The sequence below is a fragment of the Nicotiana tabacum genome, unplaced genomic scaffold (assembly GCF_000715075.1).
Source record: "Nicotiana tabacum cultivar K326 unplaced genomic scaffold, ASM71507v2 Un00025, whole genome shotgun sequence".
Taxonomy (NCBI): domain Eukaryota; kingdom Viridiplantae; phylum Streptophyta; class Magnoliopsida; order Solanales; family Solanaceae; genus Nicotiana; species Nicotiana tabacum.
The window spans coordinates 344559-357087 of record NW_027438263.1 but is presented as its reverse complement, the minus strand read 5'-3'; the positions used below and the strand labels follow the sequence as shown (position 1 = coordinate 357087).

The 12529-nt window shown below is 38.4% G+C and overlaps 1 protein-coding gene across 1 annotated transcript; it reads right to left on the bottom strand.

Annotated features, from left to right (window-relative positions):
* Positions 1 to 2317: 2317 nt before the first annotated feature.
* On the bottom strand, positions 2318 to 12003 carry LOC107784681 (protein FAR1-RELATED SEQUENCE 5-like). The gene is made up of 2 exons (XM_016605844.2): positions 9777 to 12003; positions 2318 to 2778 (listed from the first exon to the last, which is right to left on the bottom strand). Exons 1-2 carry the CDS (start codon positions 11925 to 11927, stop codon positions 2605 to 2607), a joined length of 2325 nt encoding a protein of 774 aa, XP_016461330.1. The 5' UTR covers positions 11928 to 12003; the 3' UTR covers positions 2318 to 2604.
* Positions 12004 to 12529: the final 526 nt, after the last annotated feature.

Genomic DNA, 12529 nt, shown 5'->3' with positions numbered 1-12529 from the left:
TTTACAACGGAAAAGAATTCTCTCTTAGTTGTGCCTGCACCCATACCTCCTTTATCATTGAGCGGTCATTTAGGGGCCTTAGCTGATAATTCGGGCTTTTTCTCTCTCGAAGATGAAGCTTATTCTCCATCGCCTCACTAGCCAACCTTGACCCAGTTATTTTGAAGTCATATGTATTATTCAGAATTTGCCTTGATTTGGTACCACTCTCATCGTTCAAGAAAAAACGTTGATCTACTACTTTTTGCATTCTCTTTCTGACTAGCGAAGAGATATTTCTAACATCTTAGTAACTAATGATTGGGCAAGAATTACACCTACCAAACAAGGGTCCATAACCTCTATTCGAGTAGTTTATACCCGAAAACTATTTGATCAGCTCTACTCCTGCTACGACATGTGCATATTAAGATGATACTACTGCTGTGACATTCGCATATTTAGATGATACTACTGTACTATCAAGAGGATTGACTGCCAAATGTATTTATCCAAAAGTAGATCCTTTAGATTCATCAAGTTTTATAATAAGATAAGCTGAATGAAGAGGTTTTAATTAATTAATAAAATTTCCTCTATTTTTTTTTTTTTTTTGTCTACCACTAAGTATATTTTATGTTTAAAAAAAAGGGTTCTTAATATTCCGGAATGGAGAATTACTAATATTCTCCACTATTATAGGTTTAATACTCCCCGTAAATGCAGTAATACATACTATTAAGGCGTGCACTTCATATTTTTGTTTCTGCACTCCACTAAAGCTTGTACTCCGAAAGCCCATGAAGATTTTGTTAGCAAGCAGATCCTACCACCCAACATTTTCCTTTCTAGACTTCCATACTCTTCTTGAGACCCTCCAGCTTGTAATCAGTATGCGAACGCCAACTATAGCAGTATGTTGAGTCACTACTCTTTTCACTTTTCTTCATCGACTATAGCATCCACCCTACCATACTCTACTTTTCGACTATGTTGAGCCAACTATAGCTTCCACCCTACCATACTCTACTTTGAAAGAAAATAAAAATAGTTAAAAGTTGCAGGAAGCTGCCAATGTAGAGCCCATCCTAATGTTGACAACTCACACTAGTTAAGAGAACTCTTGTCAATGATTATCTGCAGCTGATTTTTCTATATGGGTGCGAAAGCTAATTCCAGCAAAGGACATGCCCGAAAGGCAAGTTGCCATGAATTGGCTAGATAAAATTAAAATGTCCACTCAATCAATGGGTAACCAAGACAATCATCACGTGATGCTTTATGGCTCATCTCAAGTAAAGTATGATGCCCTGCACACTATATTCTCAGCAATCAAACTGCATCCAACTATCTTGGTGTGTTGAATCTTACAATAAAACCGTTGTTTATGTCAAATGATGTTGATCAAGTGTTACTAAGTTAGAGATGAAGTGCTGCCAACTTTAAAGATATTGGACAGCAGAGGCGAACCCAGGATTCGAGCACGACGGAGCACCATTGTATACTAATTACTAGCGATAAAATTTGGCGGGCAACTCTTTGAAAACTCAATGATTATGATAACTTATCATCCAAATATAAATAAATAAAAGTTCTAAAGAAATAGAAATCATCGAATAAAAAGAGATTTATTCGCAAAAAAGGTGCTACAGAAAGGAATGTATTTGATTTAAGATTGTTTCTAACTTTAAAATTTCTAACTTTTTCTCGGTTAAATAAGGGGTCTATGATCAAAAAGGTGTTCAAACTTCAAAAATTATCAAAAAAACTTACTAAACAAATCTAGATTAAGCGTGTGCCAATAGTTACAGAATTGAAGAAAAGTCTCAAACTCTTAATTAATTGTCATTGATGAGCCAGAGTTGACGGATATCCGCTACTTTGTCAAAGTCATTTTTGAAGAAAGTTGTGGCAAAAAGATTTGTATTTTTTCTACTTCTGAAGCGCGATAAATTATAATTTGAGGCTTTTAATTTTAAGGGAGGGATTTGAAAAAGAAAAAAAGTGAAGTTGACTATTATGTGTACAGATTAGTTGAATTAAAAGAAGTAAACTAAAAAGGAGGGGAGAAAGAGATAATGGGTTTTGAACCCACGACAGCAAAAGCAAAAACTTAAGTTTCCCACAAAACCGCTCCTCTAGTTCGCCTCTTTGAGTTTGGGGGCACACGAAAAATATTTAAGGGGTCACAGCTGTAGGCAAAGAGATATACAAGAGATATATATACATAGTTTTTGCCGAGGCTAACGGGGTCTCGTGACCCCTCAAGCCTCAACGTAGGTCCGCCTCTGTTGGACAGAACACTACATGCTACACCTGCCAAATGAGCACACGGTGATTTCCTTAGAAAAGAATTCCAGGAAGATTCTTGTGTACAATAAAAATTGAAGGACCAACTATGTACAGGATTACAGAACATATACCACAACAGGTGAAATTCAGAGACTAAGTTAGAGCCTCAACGTAGGTCCGCCTCTGTTGGACAGAACACTACATGCTACACCTGCCAAATGAGCACACGGTGATTTCCTTAGAAAAGAATTCCAGGAAGATTCTTGTGTACAATAAAAATTGAAGGACCAACTATGTACAGGATTACAGAACATATACCACAACAGGAGAAATTCAGAGACCGTCCTTCAAGCTAAGCTTTATGTTTTGGACTTTAATTGATAGTTGTTGCTTATGGTCCTCTATATCCTTCAAAACTGAATAAAGGTTTGCACGGTAAATTTCACATTTCCGATTGGCACAATCCAGTTGATAAGAAAGTTCTTGGATCTTCGCATCCATGTCATCCTACAACAATATGCATATAATTTATCAGTCAAATAACCTAAGACCATAGAAAATGACCAAACCTCCAGTCAACCTTATCAGTTAGAAAAACAGTTTCACCACATTTTTTAAAAAACTTTAATTATACATAGGGGGAAGGGGAAGGGAAAATGTGGGAGGAGATTACAAGGTAGGGAATCAAACTCCCACCAACAAGATGGAAGTTCAGGTAGCCAACCAACTAACAGGGCTACCATGATTCCCCAGTTAACCAAATTCAACACCTATAACTGGGGAGAGTGCAAGGTTTTGATTCAGCATTCTTCAACCAAAATAGAACAATCAATAGATGTCACTGCTAAATTAGAGATATGAAGAAAGATCCCTTAATACCAATTAGAATATACAAAACCATGTTTCTAATCCAATAACTTATGACCTCTCTGTTGTTGAGGAACCCAATCATCTAAACTTCTTCACCTCGTTTAAAGTTCTCTTAAAGTGTTTAGGAAACTTGGAGCTGCCAACTTTTTCCCCCAAATAAGTTTAGAACCAGCAATTGCATGTTTAGAATTTTCCCAAATAATAAATGTGATATGAAAGAAAATACAAACACAGATTTTGATTCATGCTAACCACGAACCTATATCAAGCAAGAACATTATTCTTTAAGTATTCACAAGTTATGAATAACAAGTCAAGTTGTGAATGCAGAGATATGGATTGAAAGATTAGACAGAGATTTCTTGTGCAGCTTCATTTAATATAGATTGAATCCTAGTTCCTCCATAAAAATACTTTTGGCAACTTTTTTCTTTCCTAGATGTTAAACAATTAACCTTCTAGAAATTAGAAAGTCTCTGTCCCATTTTACTCCTTTAACAAAATTATGACCATGTTTATGTAAGTAAAAAGATCTCGCGATGTACTATCAAAGTGATGTAAGGATACCAAGCGAAAAGGCAAAAGAGGCACACGATTTGCAGTAGAAAGAGCAAAAAAAGGTCTGAGGTCCTTTTATGTTTGGAAAAAATTGGACGTAGAAATTATATGTTAGCTAGTGCTTCATGTGGTAGAATGAGGGGACAATATTACTCATTTGCAACGCTATGAATTAACCTCGCTTGTTGGCGTTGTGTAGAAGTTGCCCATGATTGAACAGTAGATGCCTGGCAGTGACGAGGACAAGCTGAGTCAGAAGATTGGAAGGAATAGAGAGGAAAGACATAAAGCCCAGGTTTCATGGACTGTTTGGAAGGAAGCAGCAGAAGGGTTTTCAGAAGGCAACTGATTTCTATAGGTGCGATATTTTTCTGTGGGACTTCCTCCATTTTGAACACACCTGGTATACAAGGGTTTAAACTTTTTCCTACATATATTTAAGCCAAAAAATTGATTGACTTGTCAAAAAAGGTGCAGCTGTTGTCCCGTCATGATTAGCTTTTTTGGGATTGAATAATAGAAATATCCTAGATTGGGGCCTAGTTTCTAAATTATCATTCAATCTAATTCTCCATAGCCTCCGACTCTCTCTTTGTCCACCATGACAGCAGCTAACAGTCTAGTGGTTTTTTCTCACTTTCCAACCTTGTCCCCCTTCTACATGCCCGTTCCTTCTGTATTTATTCCTTATTTATGACATCTATGTGTTGATTTCAATTTTAAACCAATGAATAAAGCATATGAAGTCAAGCTTCTCCACTGGCCTCTGATACGAGTGTGTGGTAACTGTTAAAAGTATCCAGTATGGGATGCCCAGTTTTTTGCTAATCTAAGTGTATTAGAGAAATCCTTATAAATACTTATACTAATGCAACACCTGTTAAGAGTTCTGCACCAAATACTCTTACGCTTCATAATCTTCTGGTCCCTCAAGTAACTAGATTCTAGGCCTACAACCTTTCTTCTCATGTTATCCTTTGAACGAAATCTTTTCCACGATATTGCAGGGAAATCTCAACTAAATAAAAGATAGTCACTATCTTAAATCTAGAGACAAAGTGGAGGTATAGTTACCCAACATAATCCACTTATGTTTGCTCTTAACCTGGTCTTGCTTTTATATGATCTCCTGAAAGTGGTCATGCTTTAGCTCTTCATTGAAAAGAATTAGTACGCACAGTAAGGATCAGTAGATAAGTCAACACAACAAAAGACGGGAAATTTTTGGAATTTCTAGAATTTCTGAAAAGCAAAACGTTTTCTCCATAACCATCAGATAACTTAGTTAACTGGCAGCATCATAGCCACAACGAAAAGATGAAAGAAGAAGACCAAACCAATTACGATTAAAAACACATGTCGACATGATTTACAACACGTGTGACTTATAATTACTACCTCTCAAAAATCTATTCAATATTTAACTTATGACCTAGATATCAGAACTGTACCTTCAAATGAAATGAATTCCACATATCAAAAAGGGGAAAAGAGAAGAAGGGAAGACTATACATAGAAGTTGGTCACAGTATATGGAGACCAACAAATTTTCAACAAAGCGAATAAGATATTTATTTAGGTGCAGTTTGGTACATAAAACTAAGGTCTGCATAAATTATAAAACATAATCCTGCATTTGGTGCAAGGCCAGATTAGATAAGCCGAAGTAAAAAAAGTTCTTTTGGTTAAGTTATACCTCGAAATAATTTATCGATATTATTTTATCCATAGGAGGGCCACGATACTTATTCCGGATATAACCCATGATCCATCACGCTAGTTATGTGAAAGCACCATTTTGCCCCCAATATACATAAGCTCTAAGATGTATCGTCCATTGTCATCATCCTGACATCTCTGATTTCTCTCTTCCCAAATTGTCCATCATATGCAGGCTTGGACAATTCTCCATCTCTCTTTATGACTAGAAAGATTGCCCTTTTTATTCCAGCAAGCTAGAACATCAAGTAATCCTCCTGGCATTGCCCATAAAATTCCCCTTAAGCTGATGAAAATTCTCCATATTTGTCCAATGAATTTGCAATGCAAAAAGAGATGATTAATTATCTCTGCCTCCTCTCCACATAAGTAACACCTAGAGCACAAGTGGAAACCTCTCTTGATTAAATTATCTTGTGTTAGAATCGCTTCTTTTGCTAGTAACCATGTAAAGCAAGCAAATATGTAAGAGATTTTTACTTTCCATATCATCTCCCATGGCCAACATCCAACCTGATTATTAGAAAGGTTGAATTCCTTATAAGCAGACTTAACAGAAAACTTCTCCTGCCTATTCCCTTGCCATATCATGAGATCTTGAGTAGAGTTGATTCCACTGAATAGCTCCAAAGTATCGTAAAACTCTATTACTCTGTCAATCTCCCAATCATTTAGAAGTCTTCTAAAGGTAAGATTCCAACCTTGATTAGTCCATGCCTCATCTAGTGTTGCTTGTTGTTGTTGATTCAAAGTATATATGTCAGGAAAAAGTAGCTTCAAGGGTTCCTTGGCCTAGCCAATTGTTATCCGACAAGGAAATTTTCGTACCATTTCCTACTTTGAATTTGGACTTGTTAATAACTTTTGGCCACAAATTCCTAATTGACTTCCACAAACTGACACCACATGGACTTCTCACAGGTTTGGTTGTCCATTTTCCTTCCACTCCATACTTCTCCCTAACGACCTCTCTCCATAGTGATTGCAAATTTGCCGCAAATTTCCATAGCCACTTCATCATCAGACTATGATTCTGAACTCTCAGGCTTTTAATTCTCAATCCCCCTGTCTTCTTGCTAGTAGTAAGAGAATTCCATTTAACCAGATGGAAATTCTTCTTCTCACTGTTGCCTTTCCATAAAAAATTTCTTCTTAATACATCAATTCTCTTCACTACATTGGCAGGAATTGGAAATAGAGACATCATATAAGTAGGCATGGCATCAAGTACAGAGTTGATCAAGATTAGTCTACATCCCATAGATAGATATTGATTCTTCCAATTTGCTAGCTTCTTTTCACATTCTCCAGCACACCATTCCAAATTCCTTTTGACTTGCTCTTGACTCCCAATGGCATCCCCAAATATACAGTAGGCAGTTCACCTACATTCCCACCAAGAATATCAGCAAGACTTTGTAACTCCATTACCTCATTGACAGGATAAATGAAGCTTTTGTGCCAGTTTATGTGGTCCAGATGTGACTTCAAAAAGAATGAAGATCACCCTTAATACTTTCAGTTGTTCTCTATCAGCTTCACAAAACACCGGAGTGTCATCAGCATACTACAAGTGAGAAATCATCATGTTGATATCAACCCGGCAATTCACCTTGAAGCCCCTTATCCAATTATTTGTCTGAGCTCTTTTCAACATATCATTCAATCCCTCCATGGCAACAATGAATATGAAGGAAAAAGGGGATCCCCTTGTCTCAGATCCATCTGAGAAGGAAAAAAACCAGTTGGTGCTCCATTTATGAGGACTGAAAAGTTCACAGTAGAGATGCAGAATTTTATCCAGTTAATCCATCTTCCCCCAAAACCCATTTTCCTGAGGGTTTCCAGAAGAAATCCAGTTCAGATGATCATATGCTTTCTCTATGTCTAGCTTGCATAGTATCCCAGGTTCCTTGCTTATTTTCCTTGTATCAATGCATTCATTGGCAATTAGGGCAGCATCCATAATTTGTTTGCCTCTTATGAATGTCATCCGTTGAGAATCCACCAATTTGTTGACCTCCTTCTTGAGCCTCTCGATCAATAACTTGGATATAATTTTGTATATGCTGCCTATAAAACTGATAGGCCTGGAGTCTCTCAGTTCTTTGGCCCCCACCTTCTTAGGAATCAAAGCCACAAAAGTAGCATTAAGGCTCTTTTCAAATATTCCTTGGTCATAAAAGTTCTGGACAGCAGCTACCACTTCCCTTTTAACCACTTCCCAGCATTTAATGAAGGCCATTGAGAATCCATTTGGGCCAGGTGCTTTGTCTCCGGCACATGCCTTTACACTATCCCATATCTACTGCTCTCCAAAGGGGCTCTGCAGCATTAAGTTATCTTCTGGTGTAATCATCTGATTGTTTCTGATATTACCTAGTGGTCTCCACTCCTCTTCTTCTACTATCAACTGATCAATATTGTTATATCTTCTATGAGCATTCTGTGGAAGATCTTAGTGTTCTTGTCTCCCTCTTTCAACCAAAGGGCCGTGGACCTCTGCCTCCATGCTATTTCTTCATGGTTTGCAATCTCCTCAAATTCCATGGACAAGGTAGTTTTTATAAATATTTCCTGCTCTATCAAGCTCCTTTGATCATGTAACTCTTCCAGCTCTGCAAGTTGGCTGAGGATACTTGCTTTCTGCAGTGCTAAGTTGCCTTGGAAAGTTTTGCTCCATTCTTTAAGCTTTGCCTTCAAGGCTTTAAGTTTAAAAACTAGAATGAAATCAGGCCTTCCTTCACAAGTAAAAGAGTTCCACCATTCTTGTATTCTACCTTTGAATCCTTCAGTCTGCAGTCACCAGTTCTCAAACTTGAAGTATGATTTGACTGGATCCCAATTACCACATTGAAGCATCAGTGGGGAATGGATCCCAATCTAGCTGCTATTACATGCATGTCACCTTTTCTCCATGTGTATTCACCTCCTGACAATTGGATGTCTATCGGTTCCATGTCTTCAATAAAATTAGAGAACTCAGTCATAGCTCTTGTGATTCTGGAGCAATTCTTCTTCTCTGATGGGAACCTCACAGTATTGAAGTCCCCACATACCACCCAAGGCCCACTAAAGAGACCTTTTGCACCTGCCAGCTCCCACCAAACTTCCTCCCTTTCTATCCTGTCATTAGGAGCATACACAGCTGAAAGATGCCATGTGTATTCCTGAGTCTTACCGGAAAATTTACAAGTAATTGTATGTGCTCCCAAGCAACAAACTTCCCCCTTCCATATTCTACCATCCCACATAACTACAATACCCCTCTAGTACCATTAGCTTCTAGTTGTGCAAATTTCACCCATCTATTACCCTATAATTCTTTTACTATCTCCCTGATATCTCCTTCTATTTTAGATTCTTGGAAGCAAAATATCTCTGCCTTCCAACTGGGTATCAAACTTTTAATCAATCTCCTTTTCAAGTAGTGACTTCCCTCGCTTTTCTCCGCCTCTCAACACTGAGAAACTCTACCTTCCGCAGTTCCTTTGATTTTCCGCTTCCTTTCCCCATTCAATCTTTCTCCTTCTCCTCCGGACCTTCTCTTTCTCTGAATTTTTTTCTGGGATTCCTTTTGTTTTTTCACATCATTTTCCCTCTACCCTAGTGTCCATCTTTTGGGGCAACTTGTAGTAACCGAATGAAAGGGCTTTTTAGTCTATTAGTGATTTCAAATGAAGAATAGAAAAATTTGCTAAGTAAGCATCAAGGCTAATAAATTATTCAGAAACACTGAAATGATAGTGCACTGAAAGTCCAGTCAAGTAAACCCTTTTAACCCAGATAAAATAAAGTAAGAAGGCCTGAAGAACAAGTGAACAATTGGGGATCATATTCTGTCAAAACAAACACCACACAACAAATAGGCCTCGGTGTCAACAAGCTTTGCCGCACCATCTGGATCAGTTTCTTTACAAGTAAGAGACAACTTTATTTTTTCTTTCTTTCAATTCTCTTTTTTTTTTTTGGAGAAGGTAAGGCAATTTTATAGATTAAATAGCACTAAGGATGTAGAGTTAAAATGTTGAGGTTAAGCCAAAAAAAAGACATTCAGCGAAAAGATACAACAACAACAACAACCCAGTAGAATCTCACTAGTGGGGTCCGGGGAGGTTAGAATGTACGCAGACCTTACCCCTACGTCGAAGGGATAGAGAGGCTATTTCTGTAAGGAACAAACATCTCTAGAAAACAAAGCTATACAATTAGATTTTTCCTTCTGAATAAAGTTAAAGCATCCTCATTAAAGTTTTTTAATAATTAAGAAAAAGAGAACATAGAAGATGGATGAGAAATGCAACCAAAAAGAGAACTATGTGACAAGTAAGCTTGACAAAAATTAAGAAATGACTAACCTCAGAGAGTGGACATGCAAGACTTCTCTGTTCATCTTCAATGTTGTAATTTGCATGGACCCCATTTCTAGTCAAGTATTCTCTACAATGCCCATTTACTAAAGAGATCCTCCCATCATGCTTTGCTGCTCGGGCAACTTTGTTTAAAGCCACTTCTAGAGCCGCCATTGCCACAGCATAAGAGTCAACAGACTCAGCCCCTTCCTCTACAAATTTAAATGCTTCATGTCTCAGTATGTTATATCGAACAGTATGTGATTCCAAATAATAATTGATTACATCAGAAACACGATCTTCCAATGCAACGCTGCTCTTTGCGCTCCGGCTCCATCGTTTGAGGATGTAATGAGAAGGAAGAGTCAGAACATTTGTCACTCTGAACACTGCTAAAATGTGTCGGCAAAGAAGACCAGAGAACTGGAACATCTGGCAGCTACAAGTAGCTTTCATTTCCAAAACATTAAATCTTACATAGTAAGCTCTGTTGTCGTCCCCAAATTTTGCAACTTGATAAGTGGTAACCAGTCCATCGTCCTCGACTTTGTTGGCCATGAAAGTTAGAGTGCCAACCAACTCCTCCTGAAATCTCATAAATAACTTTCTTGTATAGACCTCGGATGCTTGTTTCTCCATTGGAGATGGAGTCTTCAAAACTGGGAACGTATTCATTGTATCGTAATCAGCTTTGACTTCTTTCTCTGCACGGCTCTCCACGGCTTTTTCATACAATTTGAAGAACTGATTTAGATTAGTCGACGCATTCACATAACCATCAAAATATGAGTTCATGCTATCGCTACGTTGAGTTATGGACATTTCTGCAAAAAATGCATCATGGAGATATACAGGGACCCACTGTCTGCGATCTAAATAAATCGCTTGAAGCCAGTCGTGATCCCTGAGCTCGTACTTGTCAACAAGAGACAGCCAGCAGGATTCAAATTCCTCAGTAGACTCCGACAAATTAACACACTTGTGGAAGTCTGCTTCAAAATTTGGGTGCTCAAGGAAGACATGTGACAATTTTTCCTGGCATTTCTTGAAGATGTGCCATTTGCAGAAACGGTGACGGGTCTCAGGGAAAACCTGCATGAGGGCAGACCGAATTACAGCATCATGGTCTGTTGTCATTGACAAAGGTGGTTGACCAGTCATAGCTGCAAACCATGTCTTAAAAAGCCATATAAATGAGGCTTCCGATTCATTTATTAGGAAAGCACAGCCAAACAGAACAGGTTGTCCGTGATGATTTACTCCAGTAAAGGGTGCAAAGGGTAACCGGTACCTATTTGACCTATAAGTTGTGTCAAATGTAACAGTATCACCAAAATAGCTATAATTTGCTCTTGCCTTAGAGTCGGCCCAGAAGACATTCCCTGTGCACTGATCCTCATCACCCTGAACTGCATAGAAGAATCCAGGGTTCTGGGAATGCATTTGTTTCAGGTAATCTAAGAGGAGTTGTATGTCTCCTTCTAGGCTCCTCTGGCGATTGTTGCGCATGTAGTTACGACAATCTACCTCTGTGAAACCAACTTTGCTAATACCACCATACTCTTTAATGAGGGCAGACATGATCCTGCGGGGACCCATGCCAGCAGCCTGCAAGGTATCAATTAGGGTTTTGGCAGGACCAGAGATTTGACGATGGGAGCGGAGACAGTGTACCTGATCAGGGGGGACCAGCTCGTGATTGTGCTCCTTGACAAAGCTAGAGACAACCCACTTGCCAGAGTCCTGTATCTTGACAGAGAGGGCGGCCTTGCAGCCAACCCGAGTGATAGTACGTGGTCGCTTAATTTCTCTATCCTTAGTACGCTTCTCGTTCAAATTGCGGAATCCTTCTTTGGCACAGACAAAAGACCTCTGTATGATGGCTCCATCCTTCCTGGAGCGGCGGGAGGAGCTGACACGGGTGCTGAAGCCAACACGGCGTGCATATGAGTTGTAAAACGCCTTGGCAGCCTCCTCAGATTCAAATTCCATGCCCTCATAAGGTTCAAGATCGAGGTCCCCTTGGGGAGAGTAACTTCGGACTGCTGCAAAGCAGCTGGCTACATTCTCCTCGTCAAGAACATCATCTCCATCCCCATCTTCACTCCCACCCCCACCTCCTAAGCCTATATCAAACTCGATCACCTCATTCTCCATGTTCCTTCGGATGATGTGACGAGACGGAAGGGCGGGTCTAGGGTAAGTCCCCAAATAATTAAGGCCCCACAAACAAATAAGAAGCACTACTATATTATTATATAATATATACTCCATAATTTATATTTATATAATTATTAATAAAAGATTTCAAATTTTAATAACTTTTAATATTTGATGGATCTAAGATTGAGTGAGTTAATTAGATAAAAAAATTCACTAAATTAAATAATACATTTACCTTCTCATCAATTTTATTTTCCTTTCTTTATGTATAGTCTTTTTTCATGGTTCTCACGATTTTACTTTCTAATTTCAAATCAAATTCTCTAAATTAACTATTTCTTTTTGTCACATTTAATTGATCCACACACCAGAAAGCAAGTTCTTTTGTGTCTTATCTTTTTTAACTAAAAAATCCCCAAGACAAATATCGCAAGATTCAAAACATGATGGATAATGGGCTCGCCCTTTACCATTTTCACTTAAAAGAAGAATTCAATATCATATGACGTGCGCCTAACCATAGAACAGGTTGCGCTCTCACCACTATATCAAAGTCATGTAAGTTTTTTTTGTATCTCAAAATAATATGGATTTCG

Excerpts from the sequence above, each read along its gene's own strand:
- LOC107784681 (XM_016605844.2), bottom strand. The coding sequence starts at position 11,927 with ATGGAGAATGAGGTGATCGAGTTTGATATAGGCTTAGGAGGTGGGGGT. Across the intron at positions 2,779-9,776 it reads TTGCATGTCCACTCTCTGAG|GATGACATGGATGCGAAGAT; the intron begins GTTAGTCATTTC and ends ATATTGTTGTAG.